A 14768-nucleotide genomic window follows, 5' to 3' on the forward strand; every position below is an offset into this window, starting at 1 on the left:
CAAATACACGCCTATATATAGGCATAAAAACCTCCTACTAGAATATTCCATTACTTATTAATTATGATATAATTAATAAGCGTATACGTAAGTGAATGCGTAATCGTAGTACATAATTCCGCCTCGAGTAAATTCCAGATTATTCAGTTACCTTCCAGTACTTTCCATTGCCTACGTAAGCTTATATAAGCAGTATTGCTTACATAATCAATACCTATAATAATCTACAGAAATCGTAGATTAATATGGTATATAGTTTGCTTACGTAATATTGATAATAAGGCGAATAATAAGGTAAACAAAGTTACCTTCGTAACAGTTATAGTCTTATTAAAAAAATAATCGTATACTATATTATTATTAATTACGTTAGCTATACTTTTCTCGGGGATAAAAGTAACCTTATTCGTAATAATTATCTTATTTTTGCTTTAAGTATAACCTTTCTTATTATTATTATAAAAGGGATATTTTAGGATTATTTCTAGGTATTAATTATCGATATAAGAAAAAGTTTCTTAGATTTAAATTACGATATTACCTTTTTTAGTAATATAGAAGTCGTTTTAATAATTATAGCTAATAATATAAACGCGGCCGTAGTATAGCTTCTCTTTATTTATTCAGTTAGTTTCTTAGTAAATATAAAAGAGGTCGAGGTATTAATATATAACGAAGTCTAACGGTAAGACTATATTAGTCTTTTGATTTTTATTATTAATAGTATATATAAACTCGCTAAATATAATACGTACTAACGATACCTAGTTATATAACTTAAAAAGCTCGATAAGTATATTAATAAAACATACTAATTTTTAATATATATTATTAGCTACGTCGGATAATAAGAAGTTAGTAAATATTACCTAAGGGTTAATAATAAATAAGTCCGATATAATACCATTTTTTATAATCTCTTATTTATTTAATTTATAAAATATTTATATTATAAAGAGCTTCTCGGATATTAGTAGTACCTCTACTTTTTATATAGGGATTAAAAGGAATCTTTAAAAAATACGGTTTTTTAAAAATACTAGCTATATAGGGAGCTTCTTAATAGCTTACTTAGTAGCTCCCTCGATATTAAAAAAAATAGAGAGAAGTTAGTAAAGGGTAGTATACTTTATATAATTATTATTAAAAATATTAAAAAAAAGGCTAAGCCCGAGCTCGAAGTTAAATAGCTAAATAAACTTATTTTAATAATAAGGGATTAATTTTAAAATATCGTCGTCGGGCTCTTAAAACCCTTATACTATACGCTCTTTTAAAAATAGGTTAGTATAAATAGTAATATAGTCCTTTATAAAAAAGAAAGTATTATCCTTATTGTCGGTTTTATTAAAGAGCCGGGTCTCTAGGCTATTAATATTATTTTTAAAAATACGATTATTATATACCCTAGTAATATTAACTTCTTTTTTATCAAATCTAGTTAGTAAATTACCGTTAGCCTTAGCTTTATTAATTTTATTAAGGTTAATATTATTAAAATTAATTATAATATTTAGATTATAATCAGTTATATCCTAATTATTTTTATTAAGATACGAGCTTACTTATAGTGTATATAAAATCGGTATTAGATACGTTACCCTTATTCTTTATATTATTTATTATATTATTATTATTTATTTCAATATTTACTTAGTAACTAATATTGGCTTCTATTCCTATATTAATATTACTATCGTCGTTTTATAATTAAGAGGCCGGTTAGTTAATATCTAACTAAAATACCTAGCCGGCGCTAAGCTAAAGGGCCCTTTAATAGTAACCTAAGGTAATATTATCTATAGGCACATTAGTAAGAAGTTTTTTATATTTACTTATTATTATAATAAGTTAAGGCGTCTCGTATATTTATATTATTTTTTAATAATAAATTCGATGCGTTAGGTTAGCGAGATACTTATAGTAAGTATTAAAAAAGTAGAGGTTAAGAGGTTAGGTAGTTAATTAATAAAAGGAGGTTATAAAAATAGGGTTACGTAACTCTTACTAAGCTAACCGGGCCCTTACTGAGCTAGTATACTTCTATTATTACTAGGCGTATATTTATATTTTTATTATTAATTAATTTACCTACTTATACTACTACTTAGGCCCTTTATTAATTTTCTTTAACTACTTATTTTGTATTTATACGTACTCGCTAGGTAGGAGTAAAAAATTAACTTATTTAACCCTCTACCCGCACTTTTAAACCTTTCCTTTTTTTTTTTTATACCTACTATTATAAGTTAGTTTATTATATTAATATAAATAGCCTACTTATTTTATTTTTTATTACTTAACCTACTTATTATGCTTTACGTATCTTTATTTACTTATAATATATTACTTATTATATTATTATAATTAATTATTATATTTCTCCGTAGTTAAGCTAAAAAAAGTAATAAAAGTAGTAAATATAAAAAGAATACGCGTCGTTCTACTAAAGCTTAGTTTTAGGCTAAGTATAACGAGTCCCTCTTTGTTAAGTAGTAGTAATAATAGCTATTATATAATAAGGAGCCTAAGTATAAAGAGTCTAAATATAAAGAGCCTAAGCCTAAGCCCGAGGCTATATAAATTAACCTTACTCTACTACCTCCCCTAAAGACCCCTTTTACTTATTAAGTAAATATTATAGTTACTCTTTTTATTTATTTTAATATTATTTAACTAACCTATTTTATTAAAATACTCTAATTACTAAGGTTATTAATTATAATTAGTATATTATTACCTTAGTTATTAATAACCCCGGCTTTTTCCTTAAGGCTTATTATATTAATAATATTGTTCTTAAAAATACTCCGGACTAGCGCCTTATTATTAATAATAATAGTACCCTTACCTTTTTTAATAATAATACTTTCTTTAAAAAGATTAAGAAAAGTAATAAAAAGGCTATTATTAAAAAAGTTAATAACTTTATAGTTATTATTAATACGGTATACGCTCTTATTAATATTCTTAAAAAGATTAATATTATATTGCGTAATAAGTTAGATTTAGAATATTATTAGAACTAGCTCCTCTTTTATAATAATAAGTTTATTATAAATACTATTTATAAAGTATTTAAGGATTATACTTTATTATTTAAAGAGGTTATTAAGCTCCGTAAGCTATACGCTACTTAGTACTAGGACTTTTAATATAAGTTCCTTTTTACTTACTTTTTTAATTAGTATAATTACCTTTTTAGTAATTATACTAAGGTTTTTAAGTTATACCCTAAGCTTAATAATTTAAATAATAATACTAGTGCTCGCTAAACTATACGTAACTTATTACTTAACTAGTTAAATAAAACTATTTTTATTACTATTTAGCGTTTTACTAAGTCCTTTATTAACTACGAGGTTACTTTTTTTAACTAGTAGTCCTTATTTTATTACTTTATTTATATTATCTTTACTACTTTAGCTCTTATAATATTTAAATATATTAACTATAAAAAAGAGCTTAATAAGGATCTCCCTAAAAATAAAAAGCGTATTATAAATAAGAACTTTTATATTAAGATCCGTAATACTTATAAGGGCCTCGTTATTATAAATTACTTTATAAATATTAATAAAGAGCTCTTTATTTAAAAAAAAAGAGACCTTATTATTAATAGTTATACCTCGGGTATTAAGTATTATACTCGCCGCTATATATAGGATAATAAGGCTCCCCTACTACTCCCTATAAACTATATTACTTAAGCTCTTATTATTAGCTTCTATTTACTTAGACCTACCCCTAGTTCTTTTATTTTAAATATAGCTATTAAAAATAGTCGTCTCTCTATATTTAACTTTATTAATAATATTACGTAAACCGAGCTTTATAATCCTTTTATTAATACTATTAGTATTAAAAGTTCCCGTTATAACCTTAGAATAAATAGCGCTTATAATACTTATAATAAGACCCCCTATGAGTTAGTTAATAAGTCTAATATTATTACTATAATTAGTACCTTACTTAGCTCTTTTTTTATATAGCGTAGCACTTATTATAGTTAACTTATTATATATATACCTATTCGAGTACTTAATCTTTATCTTTTTTAATATCGATACGGTATTAATATTATTTAAGTTCGATCTTCTCGCTTTAATATAGAGAGATTAATACGGCTTATTATTAATATAATAAATATATAAAAAGATATAGAGGCTATAGAGAGGGAAAAAAGGGTAATATATTAAAATATAAACTTAAGCTTAGGCTTAAGGGTTACGAAGTAGACTATTATAAAAGAAGATAAGTAGTGTACTATTTACTATTTATAAATAGTATATAGTCCTTTACCTAGAGGCGGGTCGGCGCTATTTATAGCCCGTTTCCTAAAGACGTATTAGGTATAAGTAACCGATTTAACTTTAATTATATATATATTAATTATAAAATACTAACTATACGATATTTACTTTAGTAATGCGTAAATTTATTAATATACTAACTACTTATTTAATAGCTCCTTTTATCTAGCTACCTAGCTATCCTCGCTATTTATTTTCTTTTTATAATTTATACGGCTATAAATAAGCTTTATATAATACTTTATATAGTACTTAAATCCGCTAGGCTTTTTAACTTAGGTACTTTAGACGGGCGGCTAGGTAGGTACTAGGTTTTATAATAGGTCTCTCCGCTATATTTACTAATCTCGTAATATTCATAAGTATATACATATTATATATTATATATTATATTAAAAATATATATTATATCGAATATTATATTTTTTTTATTAAGTATAATACCCTTTTATTAAGCTAAATTATAGTATATTAGTTATATTAAATTTCTTTACTTAGACTACCTGCTTACTTATTATAGCCTCTAATAATAGCTATAGCCCGAGCCTTTTTATTATTATTATTAATATTATAGTCGAGCGCTATGCCCTTTAGGGTATTAAAGTTAGAGGATCTAGCCCGCGGGTTAATAAGGCTTAAATAATTATTATATAATAGTTAGAGGCCGAGGAAGCCAGCCGAGGCCCTATACTAAAGTCTAGTCTAAGCCCGAGCCCGGAGCTATAGCTTACTAATTAAGTAGAGTTTAAGAAGGACAATACTACTATTATAATAATAATAAATATACGTTTTTCTCTAGTTCTTATTTATTAATAATAAATAACTAATTACTAATTTCTCTATTCTTTTTAGCCCGAGCTTAGTAATAAGGAGTATATTAACTTAATAAGCGCGTAGCTAGAGTAGTAGTAGTAGTAGTACTAATAGTAATATTAATAGTGCAAAAGGTCCCTTAAATAATAATAGTACTACTAATAGCGAGAGGAGACCCCCGAGAGCCCTAAAGGGTATTAGTAATACTACGATAACTATATACTAATAGTACTAGTATTATAATAATTCTAAAGAAAATACTATAAGTTATAATAATATAAAGAAGGCGTTTATAATATTCGAATTAATATAATACTTATTATTAATTATATATTTTTATTTAATATTACCTTTATTTAAATTTATATAAAAGGAATATAACCTATTTATAACTCCTAAAACTCCTAATAACTATTTAGCGACGGTAATCTAGCTAATAACTATTATATTTATAACTACTACCGTTGATAGTACTTCGAGTATTATGGGGGAAGCGACCTGCCCCCTCCTCCCGGTAAGGTAGACGAATATCTCGCGTTCTGTAAGCTCCGATTCCGGGTTAACGTTACTGCTTAATACTTAATTTGGTCGTTCTAACATAGCTATAATTGTAATGATGTCTATTAATCTTACTGATATTATTTTAGTCTTTGGGGAGGGGGGGATAAGTGTTTGCTCCCTGAAGTATCGACAATGGTGCTCTATTATCTCTTTTGTTCTATAGCTACCTAAGCTTATAATTAGACTAGAGCAACTAGCACACAGCCGAAAATAATATTAATATACGATCGACTATTTTCGTATATCGTAACACGTGGTCTACTTTATTAAGAACTTTTAGAGAGATATAGATAATAGTAAATATCTTCTTATTAATATCCCTATTATAGGGTAGTTAGTTCGAACCGTAATTAACGAAGAGATTAATTAAATTATATAAATATTTACGTAGTAAGTATAAAAAAGAGGTTTTAATTATAAGTTAAGCTAGCTACGATAATTATAAATAGGGCCCCTAATTAGCCCCTATATAGTCAGTTGTATACTGCAGTTAAATTAGACTTTTAGTTTAATATTAACTTTCTTTTTTTTTTTTAATTTAATTACTATGATTAGAAATATAATTTAACCTCGGGCCTATTTACTAAGTCGTCTCCTTTTCCCTCTTTCCTCTATTCCTTTTATATAACTTATTTTTTTATTTATATATTAACTTTTCTACTATTTACGAATTATTTTTATAAAAGCGTTAGCGAGGTTATTATTATTATTAATTTAATAAATCTCGAGTATTTTATACTTTTTATATAATTACCTAAGGGCTATAATATTAATTATAAGCCTCTTTTCTTTTATCGTCCCTAATTTAATAAAGTATTCGTATAGTAAATAAGAATTAGTATAAATAACTATTAAAACGGGTAAAAGGCTAAGTTAATTAGTAATCTTTTTTAGTATTATTAAAATTATATAGGAGAGGTTAATGTTATTAACTATACCGTAAACCTCTAATACTAATATACTTCTCGTTACTTATTTATTTTTAATTAATAAGTAATAGATTATATTACTATATATAATAAATTCGCTCTTATTTATACTCTCGTTAACTAGGATAATAATATACCCTAATTACGAAATAAAGTCGTTATTATTTATAAATAACTTATTAATAAAGACGTAGAGCTTATTAGTTATAAAGTTAATTAAGTAATAAACGAGGCTTTAATTAAGATTCGTTTATTATTATTTAAGTTACTTATTAAGTATTTTAACGTCTCGTTTAATTAGATTAATAGTTTATACTACCTTAGCGTAATTAAAAGTCGTCTCGGGCTAATATATATTTATAATATATACCCCTCGTATAAGCTTAGCCTTATATTACTTTTTAATATTAATTATATTTAAATTAATAAGGTTAATCTTCTTACCCTACCCTTTTTATTAAAAGATAATAGTTTTTTTTTTAATTATAAAAATCCTATTATTAAATATTAGGGGGGTATTTATTATAAAGACCTTTTTTAGTTTTATTACGAAGCCCGCTTTTTAAAGCTCCTTATCCTCTTTTTTTATAAAGTTAATATTAAATAGGCCTAATATATTATTAATTTATATTCTAACGATCTTAAATTAATTATTTTTATATTTAGAAATTAAGAAGTACGGGTTATATATAAATATAATTATTAATAATTAATTAATATAAAAATCGTAGTAAGTAGCTTATTAATAAGTACCTAATTTTACGAGCCTAGATAATAGCTTAAGTACTTTAATAATCGTACTTTCTAAGTACTTACTAGCTAATTGTTTTTAATAAATAGGCTAGGATTTTCTTTATAAACCCTATAGCTAATTAAGTATAGGCTTAGACAATATTACGGCTCTAAATCTCGTATCTTTTTTTATATAATAATACTATTAATACTATTATTAATTATTAGCTATAGCGCTATATAGTAAGTAATTATATAAGTAGTATTACTTCTTTAACGTTATTATACCCCTAAATTATATATTTAGACTTTTTATATAGCTAGGGTATTCTTTTTTTTTAATCTTATAAACTATTTATAATTTAAATATATAGAGGTTTATATACTTTTTTAGGTTATAAAAAATAAATTAATAAACCCCTCGATTATAAAGAGTGTCTATTTTAATAAAATCTAATCCCTTATATAGCTTTTGAATAATTATAATTATGCCTTTTTTACGTAGTTAGATTATTAGCTCGAAATCGGCTTTTTTTTTTCTATATAAAAAGTACTAATTACCTCGTTATTAATAATAAATTACTACGTTAGGACTTATTATTATAGTCTTTTATAACGTCTTATTAGTAGTATTAATACCCTTTTAATAATTTCCTTTTCCTCGTCGTTTATTAGTACTATTATAACGATCTTATTAAAAATAATTTCCTATACCTTTATTACGAGTTATATAGTTTCTTTTAGCTCTTTTTTTTTATAAGTTAAAAATTACCTCGCTAAGATTTATATAATATAGTTTAATTATTATAATTAATACTTCGAGGGGCTAGTTATAATCCCTTATAATTATATAAGAATACTCGTTAACGGAAATTAATTTATATAGCCTAGTTTATTATTAAATAATTTTATATTATACTTATATATTTAAGTTTAATAATATATTTAAATTAACCCCTATATCGGGCCTATTATATATAGTAATTACCTCGTTAACTTATTTTTTTATATTTACCTCGCGTAGTATTTTTATTATTTTTTTAATTACTCGGGCTCGTTAACTTATATTTAGTAATAATAACGAGGCTAAGGTCGTTTTTAAATATATTTTAAATATTAATAACGTTAATATAAGCCCGTTAGGTCTTATTATATTGTTATAATATTTAAGTACTATTTAGAGGTATTTATCGTTAATAAAATCGGGATTTTCTTTTTTAATAATTCTAAACGCTCTTTTTAATTACTAATATGCTCTTTTTATTTTTTAAATATTATAGTGCGCTTTAACGGGTATAACTTTTAGTTATATACTATAAGCTATCGTATTTTCCTTAAATTCTATTAATTTAAAACTAGTATTAACGTCGGTTTTAATAATATTTAGTAGTCCTTAATATATATTAATTTGGTTTTTTTATAGGGCTATTTGAACTATTTTTATTTATAAATCCTAGAGGAATTACCCTATTTAAAAAGATATAGCTATATTAATTATATATAAGACTAGCTAACTATTTAAATAAAAGATATTAATACCGATTTTTAATTAAAGTTAAGCTTATTACGTAATTTAAATTTAAATCTACGTAAGCTTTGCGCATTTATTTAATATTAGTAATATATTTTTATTAACTATTTTAGCGCTCCTATTTCGATATTATTATTATTTAATTATTTTAAGAAGTTATATAGCCTCGTAATTAACGGGTACTCGAATTTTTAATATAGTTATTTAAGCTTACTTTCCGTTAAGTAATTAATTAATTTCGTATTATTAATAAGCTTTATAAACGTATACCCTTATTATTATTTAACTATTTTAAAATACTTATTATTAGAGATTCTATTTTTCGTATTATTAAATATAATACTTAGTCGATTTATATTTTTTAAATATAAGAGAAATAGGGTATTAACGGGTAAAATATAAAAAGTTATCGTTTTAAAGTACGTTTTTATTTTTACTATACTTAGGGCGACGATTTTTTTACTTAAGCCGAAGCTAATTTTCGTAATACTTATTATTAACGTATTAAGCGTTATTAGTACGATTTTTTATAATATTTAGAATTACCCTTTTTTTTATTAACTATTATAATACCTTAATATTTAGGATAATCCTTTAGAAATTATTTAGGCCGTACTTTTCGCTTACGTAAAATACTTATACGAGCTTAGTATTTAAGTAATTTAAGTAGTATAAAAAGGACCCTTTTAGCTACCCCTAAATTTATTTAGTATTATATTTTCTTTTTTTAGATATTAAGAGAAGTAGCGTCTTTTTTTTAAGTATTAAGAGAATAAGCTTCGGCTTTATTAAATTTACCCTTTTAACTACTTTTATATTTATTATTTAAGGGATCTTTTTTTATTATTTATAAATAAAAGCCTGCTTATTAAAAAATTTTATTATTTTTTTTTATTTATTTAGCCTCGTATATTTTTTAGAGGCTAATAGAGTAAAAAAAGAGTAGTTAATATTATCGATTTTATTATAATTTAATTTATTAATATAGGGGGTAAGATTTTCTTTATTTTTGAAATATTTTATAAGGGGCGGATATTCTAAACCGCTACTTTAATTATTTCTATTAAGTTTTATACCCCTAGATCTACCCTTATATATAACGAGGAATTAGTTAAACTAATAAGGGTTAGTTTTACTATTTATTACCCTCGATTTTTTATATTATTCGTACGATTTAGTACGCTCTTTTTTAGAGTAATTACTTAATTAATATTTTTTTTTTATAAATATAGTATTACTTTTTCCGTTACCCTACTTATAAGTTAAATCTTAGCTTATTTAACGAATCTGGGCCTCTTTATTAATAATTATTATATCTAGCCTCTTTTTTTTCTTTTTATACGTTCGATCGACTTAATATTATTAATAAGGGTTATTATATACTTAGAAATAAGTTTAGTATAGTATTTCTATTTTAATATTAAAGCTAGATCTTAGCCTCGAATAGAGTATTTTATAGTTTTTAAGTACTTAATATAGGGTTATTTTTATTTTTAATATATATTAAACTATAATATAAAAATATTTAACTTTTCGCTCGTTAGTTCCCTCATTTAGCTAGGTTTTTATTAACTTATTAATTCGATTAATAAGCTCCTCGAGGATTTTTATTTATAATTTACCCTTTATTATTTTAATCATAAATATAAAAAAAATCGCTTATAACTTAAATAGGAGCTTTAGGTTCTTATTATAAGTCTCGAAGTAGTTTTAAATTATATTAATAATATTAAGAAAGTCGTTTTAATTAAGATTATATACCGCTTTATAATAATAATTAGAGGCTTTATTTATGAATATAATATTAATTATTAAATAATATTAATATTCCCTAATCCTAACCTTTTTATAATAATCGTAAAATATTATTAAGGTTTTTTATAAGACCTTATACTTCCTCTTAAAGTATAATTTCTTTTTTAAGAAGATCTTTTTAAAGTTTATAAATTACTTCGTATTTACTATTATATTTTTAATATTTATATATAATCCTTACGTTACTACGTATTATTAATAACTTTAGGTCGTTTTTTCTTTTTTATATTAGCCGATCGGCGCTAAATTTTATATTAGTAACGGCGACGAGCTATAGATTAAAATAAATAAAATCGTCGCTTATTATATTTTTAAATACTATATTTTATTTTTATATATCCTTTTATAATAACAAATTACTATTAGTAATTATAGGGAAGAAATCTACGTCGTTTACTCTTTTTTTAAATTTATTAAAATAATTATACGCCCTATTAACTTATATTTAGTTCTATAGTACGAATTCTTTTTCCGTAATCGTTATTATTAGGACTTCGTATAGTTCTTATAACTATAATTACGCTAGTAATACCCCTTACTTATAGAGGAATTTATTAACTATTTTTATAATTCCTAAGCTTATATTTATAAACTATTTATTTAGTTAATAATTAAGATCGTTTATAATTTTATAAAATAGGGGTTACCCCTATAGCCCCTTTTATTTATAAACTTTAGTTAAATAGATTAATATTATATTAATTTATATATTATTAAGCTAATCTATAATTTTATATATTTACGTCCTCTAATAGTTTAAGTTAAATTTTTCTTTTATTTCTGCCTTTGCTAACTACTCGGGCGATTCTCGATATCGATTATACAGTAGTAATACACAGTATTAATAGATACTCCCACTATCTCGATAGACTATTTTCTTTAGATTTTCTACCTTTTCAACTTTCCCTCTTGTAAAGTTCATAACTACGGATTAGTTTAGGTTAATATTTACTTATTTATAAGGGATTAGGATTCTATTTAGGATCGGGTTCTATCCCCTTCTTCTTTACCTTAACTTACTAAAAATTATACTCTAGCTTATGCTCGTATTAGTAGTTATTAGCGTATTTAATTTTAATAAGAATATATTTAATTTATATATTAATTATAATAAATCTATACTTTTACTACCTAACGAATATATTAAGGTTTAAGAAATTCTCGCTTCTTCTCGTTATTTTACTATTATTTTTATTTTTATTATTTTTAGTAATTATTACTACCCTTTTAAATTATTAACTATCGTATTTATTAAGATCCTCTTTTTTATTTAATATAAAAGGATAGGTTTTAGTAGTTCCTTTTTTTAATAATAATAATAAACGTTTATATTACTATAAAACGATATAATAATTAGTTTTAAAACTTTTATTAGTTATTAATATCCGCTATTTTATATATTTTTAACTTTTTAAGCCTTATACTCTCCGTAATTTCTAAATAGCTTTTTTCCTTAACTTACCTTTTTTAGGGCGGTATTTTATAAAAATAGTTAAATATAAATACTAAGTAACTCGTAAAGGAGCTATATAAGCTATTAAGTATAGTTAATAAAGTTAAGCCTTCTTTTTTATAAAATCGTAAACGTTAAGGACTTATCGAAAATACCTACTTATTACTTATATTTAATAGGGCTAAATACTTTAAAAATCTTTTTTTTATAGCTTTTTAGTACCCTATTTTATATTTTTTAAATAGTCTTTTTTATAACTTAATTATAATCAAGTAATTATTACTTACTAGCGATCCCTTTTATTATTTAGTTAATTTTTTTAAATTAATAATTACGTACTAAGAGCTTAGTATAAAAAAAGAGCTCTTTAGTAGCTCTTTAGAGGAATTTTTGTTTTTTAAAGCTATATCTTTTTAGCTTTTTTTTAAACTAATTATAACTTTAATAAGAAGTTATAAAACTATTTTAAAATAGCCGCCTTTTTTTTTAAATTAATCTCCGAGATCTATAATATTCTTAACTTAATATTATTAAAACTTTTAAATCCCCTCCTTTCTTATTAAACCGTCCTTTATATTATATTTTTAAGTAATATTCGGGAGGTAATTAAGGGGGCTACGAGGAGATTTTTTAGATCGTAGGCTTTAAAGTCGTATTTATAAAATTCTTATAATATTAAGACTTTTTATATACTATAGATCTTTTAGTTTTATAACTCCTATACGGGTTTTTATTATATTTATTAAAAATATTTATATTTAGAGATCCTTTTTTTTAATTACGTAGTACTTTTTTATATTATATTATTAAGCTTATTTATTATATTAATTAATTAGGTAAGTAGTTATTATATAGGTATTCTTTTTTATTAATTTAACTAGTTAATTTTTAATTACGGGCCGGCTATAAAAAGGTTATTTAGTAAAAAAGCTACTTAAAGTAATTATAAAAAACTAGTTATTTAAGTAATTTTATTAATTAACGTAGTTTAACGTAATAAACGTCGATTCTTTATAAATAATAAAAGGCTACGATTACTTAATTCTATATAATATTTAAAAATCGCCTCTTTTTTTATTTATTTTTATAAAGTTAATTAATATAACTCTCTTATTCTATATAGTATTAAAAAGTCGTTTTTTTTATATAACAAGATACTTTACTAATTTATAATAATAAAATTTAATTATTAATTAGTATTAATATTTTTATTATAGGGTAGTTAGTTTAAACCGTAGTTAATAAAGAGATTAATTAAATTATATAAATATTTATATAATAAGTATAAAAAGGAGGCTCTAACTGTAGGTTAGGCTAGCTACGATAATTATAAATAGGGCCCCTAATTAGCCCCTGCGTAGTCGGCTATATACCGCGGTTAAATTAAATTTCTAATCCGACACTTCTAAAAGACCCTTGGATTAAAGGACTAGATTAAACTCTCTAGACTGGGCTCAGGTGAACCTTCAGAGGACCTTTTCCCCAAAGGCTATAAACCTTCTGTTTCTCTACCCATCCACGGCTTTCTTCCGCCAGCTCCATGTCAGAGTTCCAAGTCAGATGCGCTAAAATAAGTCGCATTTCGACATAAGCCAAGTTGTTCGGGTCAGCAAAATCTTCCTCAGGCCCATAGAATAAGTAAAGTGCACAAGAGGAGGGGGGTAATCTTACTTTCGTACCAAACAATTCCGAGCCCCGATGTGAAATGGCTGGAATGCATTGCGGTTATCTGTGGCAAACTCTAGATCTCCGAGGAATCTCTCGGGGCGGAAGCTGAAGGGATCATTGAAGTAGGTTTCGTTATGATAGATCGCCTATTGGTGGATAGCAACGGTGGTCTGCGCGATGTCAGTCATCGGTCGACTCCTAGAGAGTGGTAAACTAATATTTCCGGGGACGAAACGTCCGCAGATAGTGGCGTCTTCTCGGGGGGTAACCCGGGGCAAGCCCATTGCTACCGACGGATACATCCGAAGGGCCTCGTCCAGGCATGCAAGCATATAGCTAAGCTTATTCATAGACGTAATATTGATCTTATCCTCAGTCTTGAAGGTTGATCGGACTTTGGATACCAGCTTGCTTATCACGTGCTTACTAGTTAAGAGGTAGTAGGTAACCCGGATAGTAGTAGCGTTACTATGGTCTCTTACCCTCCGATAACGAGGGCATTACTACTAGTAGCAAGCTGCCTAAAGGAGAGGTTCTAGTCTGCTATTAGTATGAAAATATCTTATCTAAAGACTTATCAAGTCTTAAGAAAGGAATTAATAGTACTTTCTAGCTCGTTTTTCTTCTTTAAAAGACCCTCGATAAGATCTGGCCTCCCATCCTTCCCACCTAATTCGATGCGTCTCTGGAGCTTCTCCTGGGCGTTATTCAGGTTCTTCCATTGGCTCGCCCTAGCCGACTTAGTCGCGAGAAGATTAAACATGATCTTTTTCAAAAACGGGTAGTGGTTCGCAGTTTGAATAATAGTACCGAGTCGAGCAGAGATAAAAATAATATAAATCTACGGGTAATAGTCTAACTTCTCGGGGCATCTAAATAGTTTACTAAATACTAGATTACTAATAATATTAAAAATAGTAAAGTTAAACTAAGGTATTAAGTTAACTAATTTA

At 24.9% G+C, this 14768-nt stretch overlaps 2 protein-coding genes across 2 annotated transcripts; both read right to left on the bottom strand.

Moving 5' to 3' along the window:
- Positions 1 to 13590: 13590 nt before the first annotated feature.
- Positions 13591 to 13728, bottom strand: CLUP02_04321 (uncharacterized protein; the record flags this gene model as incomplete). Its single annotated transcript, XM_049283336.1, has 1 exon — positions 13591 to 13728. The coding sequence occupies one exon, from the start codon at positions 13726 to 13728 to the stop codon at positions 13591 to 13593; it is 138 nt and encodes a 45-aa protein (XP_049140479.1).
- A 160-nt stretch (positions 13729 to 13888) lies between these two features.
- Positions 13889 to 14578, bottom strand: CLUP02_04322 (uncharacterized protein; the record flags this gene model as incomplete). Its single annotated transcript, XM_049283337.1, has 3 exons — positions 13889 to 13985; positions 14051 to 14126; positions 14485 to 14578. 3 exons carry the CDS (start codon positions 14576 to 14578, stop codon positions 13889 to 13891), a joined length of 267 nt encoding a protein of 88 aa, XP_049140480.1.
- Positions 14579 to 14768: the final 190 nt, after the last annotated feature.

The sequence above is a fragment of the Colletotrichum lupini genome, chromosome 2 (genome assembly GCF_023278565.1).
Source record: "Colletotrichum lupini chromosome 2, complete sequence".
Classification (NCBI taxonomy): domain Eukaryota; kingdom Fungi; phylum Ascomycota; class Sordariomycetes; order Glomerellales; family Glomerellaceae; genus Colletotrichum; species Colletotrichum lupini.